Source organism: Bactrocera dorsalis, chromosome 2 (genome assembly GCF_023373825.1).
Source record: "Bactrocera dorsalis isolate Fly_Bdor chromosome 2, ASM2337382v1, whole genome shotgun sequence".
NCBI classification, from domain to species: domain Eukaryota; kingdom Metazoa; phylum Arthropoda; class Insecta; order Diptera; family Tephritidae; genus Bactrocera; species Bactrocera dorsalis.
This window is the reverse complement of record NC_064304.1, coordinates 85,902,976-85,908,608: the sequence shown is the minus strand read 5'-3', so window position 1 is coordinate 85,908,608 and position 5,633 is coordinate 85,902,976. Positions and strand designations below refer to the sequence as shown.

General features: G+C 38.2%; 1 protein-coding gene across 1 annotated transcript; it reads left to right on the top strand.

Moving 5' to 3' along the window:
• The first annotated feature begins 259 nt into the window (after positions 1-259).
• LOC105222707 (uncharacterized) lies at positions 260-5,080 on the top strand. The gene is made up of 8 exons (XM_011200135.3): positions 260-695; positions 758-1,065; positions 1,182-1,487; positions 2,362-2,615; positions 3,970-4,116; positions 4,184-4,294; positions 4,354-4,511; positions 4,574-5,080. The coding sequence occupies exons 1-8, from the start codon at positions 491-493 to the stop codon at positions 4,858-4,860; spliced, it is 1,776 nt and encodes a 591-aa protein (XP_011198437.1). The 5' UTR covers positions 260-490; the 3' UTR covers positions 4,861-5,080.
• Positions 5,081-5,633: the final 553 nt, after the last annotated feature.

Here is a 5,633-nt window from a genome sequence, read left to right as displayed (position 1 = left end):
TTTTGGAAAACTTATTTCACGCGCTAACACGTGTTTGATTGATTGTCTCCTTTCCCGTTACCAGTCGAAATGTACGAACGAGGCGTTGACTCAACGGATAGACCTACGTCGCAAAGCCGAAAGCGAGAAACTTAAAAAAAATTAATGCTAAACAATGTTCTTTCGAATATATAAAACTTACTTCCAATTTTTTAACAAAAAATACTCAACAAAAAACTCACCAAATATGTATATGCTCAAATGTTTTCAGAAATTTTTTGTATTTAAACCTTGCTGTTTTATGATCTTCAGAAACGATTCAATTTACAAATACAATTCATTGTCAAAACGTGAAAATATTTATAAGAGATTTGTGACTACGTGAATTTTATTTTCCTGACGACTTATAGCAATTATTTGCGAAAAATTGGCAAATAGCAAAGCAATTAATAAATCCTGAAGAACATAAATTTTGTAGTAACGCCACAAAGTAATTTCCAAACAAATAAGAATGGTTGGAATCAAGAGTTTGCGAGAAAAGCATGCAGCTCGGCAGCCGGCAAATCTTATAATGGCACCGAAGCCAGTACATCCACGCGCCGTCCGAACACACGGCTTCTTCGGTGTCTCATTTGTGCGTCAACATATGGTCATTGATGATCGCTGGACACCCACCTCCCTGACGGAGCAATTCAAGGGCATGGCTGACTTATTATGTAAGTTTTTGACTCAAGTGAAAATTGAAGATGTGATCATAACACAATCCTACATTGAGCAGCAAAGCGTTTGGTTTTCAAAAAGCTAGAAGCGGCAGCTAATCACAAGCGTTACATACGCGAAAACCGCAATTTGAAGCGTCAATGCCGCGATGGACGTACGAAGCTCTCCAATGTGCTCTACGGCGATAATACCAAGAAGATACGAAATTTTCTAATCAACCACAAGGATATGCAGCGCTTATATCAGAAGATGCCCGTTGAACTGGTTGTGGACAACATCAATCAGCGCACATTTGTAATGCGTAAGGAGCGGGATCGCTTGAAGTTTCGGCTGGATCAGTTGAAGAATGTGTACAAGGAAAAACTGGTAGGCTTTACAGTTTATATTCTTCTCGATATTTACTTTACTAAGAAATGTTAAATTCTCCGCATTTGTCTATATCGCGCTTTCTGTAAAATTAATACCGCCTCTCTTCCTCTCAGCTCGAGCGCGCTGTTTTGCAAAATCGCATCAAGTACGAGAACGAGTTCGTATTGGAGGAGGAGTTGAAGTCACGCGTTTTTCGCAAGAAAATTGAGAACTCCAACGTACGCTTAAAGGCGATAAAAACTATTAATGGCACTTACAGGAAGATGATCCAGGTGCTACGACACGATGGCATTTTCTATGAGCCAATTTTGCGTTCGCTCAGCCAAGACATTGAGGATCAATCAAATTTTATTAAACACATCTTGTATTTGGGCATGCCGGCGATTGCGAAGTTCAAGGAACTTAGTGAGGAGTATAGGGTAAGAGCTTATCTCGTGATGGTCAAGGTTAGGTTAGGTTAACGTGATAGGCCGATAAGCCACGCATAAACTAGTTTTGGGATACAAGATGGTATTCAGTTGTTAACGAATGACGCGAATTTTAATAGACTCTGCGGCCTCACTAGCGATACCTGCTCTAATGTATAATACGGTGGAGACCCCAGATGCTTGCAACGCAGTTTTGTCAGTGCGAGATAAGTGTACAAGAGATACTCCATTGTTTCTCTAGAGCTCTGGCATTTCCTGCATGTGTCGGCCCCATCCTGCGGGCGCGTGTCTCCACCAGGCAGTGACCAATTAGTATTCCCATCATGTTTCAACAGTCTCTTTTATCGAGTGTCAATATGATTTTTGTCTACTAATTGTTGTTTGTTTTTGGCCTACCATTTTGCACATGACTTTTGCAGTTTTGCACCCCGGGAGCTTGTTACATTGGGTTTTGATTTTCTTTACCATGCTTTTGTCGAGATCGTCGTATAGAAAATTTTAGTTCTAGACAATCTGGTGCATTGAAGGTATGACATTTAAGATGTTTCCACCCCTATCTAAGAAGAACTGATCAGACCAACAGAAAGGGACGAAATGTTTCTACGACATTTCATACAAGGTTCATCGAGCTCACACAAGGTCCATCGACGCATTTCCAGTCCGACCGTCCCCTTAATGTCGTATAATTCTTTAGCGATTGTTGGATTCAGGCTAGTCCGAAGAAACTTGGGAAATCGCATTTCATATTCTAGTGTAGTCGAAACATCAACTGTTGTAGTCGCTAACTATTATCAACTATGATTAAGCTTTCTTCATTCATATTTCCAACTACATTATATTTTATTATATATTCAAACTAATTTAGCAAATGGAAGATAAATCGCGTAAAAGTATGCAAACTAAACTCCAAATGATGTCTCAATACCGCAAGGAGGGAAAACGGGCAAGTGTACCCAAACTTGCACAGAAGCCGGAAGATCCCTTATCGAATGCTAAGCGTTATGTCCGCGAAACAGCGAGTATGTTGTTCCTCAAGAATGAGTTGGAAGTCATTGAGGACACGATAAAACAAGTAAAATTCGCAACGCTTTGCTCTCAAGCTAAAGAGATTTACCCAAGGTGAGAGAAAATATTTATAAAGTTGTTTCACATTTTAATTTATATACATAAAGCCCATATTTAATTATTAAATTTGCATGCTACAAATGCTCGGTTTTGTACATAATTTAGTTGCTTCTTTCTTATGAAGGACACTAGCAAAGTAAAATCAACCAAATAGAGGGAGATGTTGAGTTCTTCTCGATACAACATTATCCATGACTACACTGCGTTACTCCATTTGCGTTTATTACGCTGATATCTTCAGATGTTACCTCCCTTAAACCCCACTCCCTTTTTGAGGACAGTGTTGATTTTGTTCTTATTAGAAATTTCTCCTGTCATCAAACCAAAGTCCTCTCTCGACAAAAATAGACTAAACTTTACAAATCACTAATCATCCCCGTCCTGCCATATGGTGCAGAGCCATGGATACTGACAACAACTGATGAATCGGTGTTACGAGTATATGATACAAAGCTTCTGCGGAAGATTTATGCGGCCCGGGGAATACCGTAGGCGATGGAATGATGAGCTAGCCGCACGAGATATACGACGACATTGAAATAGTTCAGCGAATTAAGAGACAACGGCTACGCTAGCTAGGTCGTGATGACCGAATGGACGAAAACGATCCAGCTCTGAGAGTATTCGACGCAGTACTCGCCGGGGAAGCAGAGGAGAGGGAAGACCTCCACACCGGTGGAAATACCAGGTGGAGAAGGACCTGGCTATACTTTGAATCTTCAATTGGGGCCAAATATTGAAAAGGAAGAACGACTTTCGTGCGTAAAATGTCGCATATATTCCGAATTCGTTCCAAAAATACAACGTTTTATCAATTGTGATTTAATAAAGACTTAAATCTATCAAAACCTCTCAATTTGGTAAAACAATGGAATTTACTAAATTCTGATGTTCAAATATCCTATCAAATACAAGGGTATGGAACATTCCCAGGTTTATTTAGTAAAGAAGAAGGACTCTGTTTTTATCATCACGTGAAAGTCTTAGTTGAAGCCATTCCTTGCCATACCGCCTTATCTACAATTGAATGAGCCAAAAATTATGTATGTGTGTAAAATAGTAATTTCTCGAGTTTCGAAGTGGCATGCTTTTTAAAAACTGTTAAATATACAAAATTAAATTTTTACTCTAAATTTATTTTGCACACGGAGCATGTTATCGTATTATAGCATTATCATCTCCTCAGAGAACGAAATAGAAAATTAGCAAACTTTTTGTCCTCAAATATAAATTATTTTTATAAGAAAGACAAAATGAGGTTAGACAATATAAGTCTCCATATTGCGTTCCTTGCAACCCTAACCGCATATTTTGTGTGTGTTATTTTATGATTTGCCTTCTTTTCTAGGATAAAATCACAAGTGGAGAATAACTTCAAGTTGAACAAAATGATCGAGAACGATATGCTTGGGCATCAAACGCTGGAAACGAAGATGAAGCGTGCTGAGGTGTTGGAGGGCATTTTGGTCAATAATTTGTCGGAGCAGGAGATTGAGTGAGTCTCATGAACTATGTCGGACGTTGTATACTTTTTATTAACATTTATTTCAACCAAAATTTAGGCGACTCGATCGCATACAGGAACTTAAAGACGCCATTAAAGAGGAGGATAAAGAAGAAGAGAAATTGATTGCGTACATCAAGAATCGTGCCGATGCATATGTGATGCTGCGGTATACATTTGTCAAAATTTTACACAATTCATTTTAATTCTTTCTTTTTCCTTCCCCAGCTTCTCGTTGTGGAACTTGAGCGAGATACTCCGCCATGTCGATCGCCCTGATAAGCCTTCGCGTATAAAATATCCCAATTCGTACTTACGCTTACCGTTGTTGAAGTTCGAGATGTTGACCATGCGCGCTTGTCCCCCCGAGCATTACGAGGAGAATAGTAATAATTTATACTCCTTACGTGAAGTTGTCAGAGTAAAAGCTAGTGACTTCTCCTTTTAGTTGATACAATTATGCATTCGGTTATCCGAAAGGTGTATAAGTTAATGCGCGCCTACAAAGAGGAGGTGCCAGCCGCCACAATGGAGCGCTACATTGATAGCTACCAGAATGAGTTCCTTGATAGCATGGAAATCGAAGATGCCGGCGATAGCAACGAGGTGCAAGAGCAGGAGGAAGAGGAAGATCTATTGCAAGAATCGAAACCTTTGCAAAATGTTCCCAATCGCAAGCAGATCAAAGCACAGAGTGCAAAACTGGTCGAAGAGCTGTCTAAAAAGGAAGATTAAATTTGCGTTCTTTTATGTATTGTTGGTCTTTCTAAATTCTGTATACATAAATATATTTGGTAAAATTTGTAGTAGAATTCATATTCACTTTACGAAATATTTTATAATTAATATGTTAATATATCTGTATGTATTTTGACTGAACTTTTATTACTATTATAAAAATTTATATATGAACTTATTTGTCCGCATAGAATTTCGAACACAAAAGCAAAATCGGATGAAACTCATATTCGACTATTTTAAACTCAATCTGATTCTTTCGCTTTATAGTATATAACTGAAGCATAAAAATCTTGCCTAGGTGTCTAACTATAACTTTTCAATCCCCATATGTCGTATATGGAGACCTCAGTGTCTACGGCTCACCTTTTACTGAAAATATCGGACACTTTGTGTATATACATAAAGTAGTAGTAGTTAAGTCCCCGGAAATTGTAAATAAAATGCAAAATATTTAATTATTCATCAAATTTATTTTGTGGCCTTCAAAGAAATTCTCTTCAGATGTAATCGTATTACGGCGATTTCTCCAGTAAACCCATGACTCATTGACAGTTACATTCAGCATATGGAGGAAATATATGAATATGATGTGAGATAGGAATTCGCACGATCAAGCATGTCCAAAGATACCTGTTTACTCATTGATCCAACGGGGTTAGATCGCCGAAAATTATTATTATCAATTAAGACCTGTTTACGGTACTCCTTTTGAAAAAAAATCAGTTTTAACAGGACGAGTTAAGCAAGAACCAGTTTCATTCCCAAAA

Coding starts and splice junctions, on each gene's coding strand:
- LOC105222707 (XM_011200135.3), top strand. CDS start 491: ATGGTTGGAATCAAGAGTTTGCGAGAAAAGCATGCAGCTCGGCAGCCG. Junction 1,488..2,361: donor AACTTAGTGAGGAGTATAGG/GTAAGAGCTTAT, acceptor AAACTAATTTAG/CAAATGGAAGATAAATCGCG. Junction 4,512..4,573: donor CGAGCATTACGAGGAGAATA/GTAATAATTTAT, acceptor TTCTCCTTTTAG/TTGATACAATTATGCATTCG.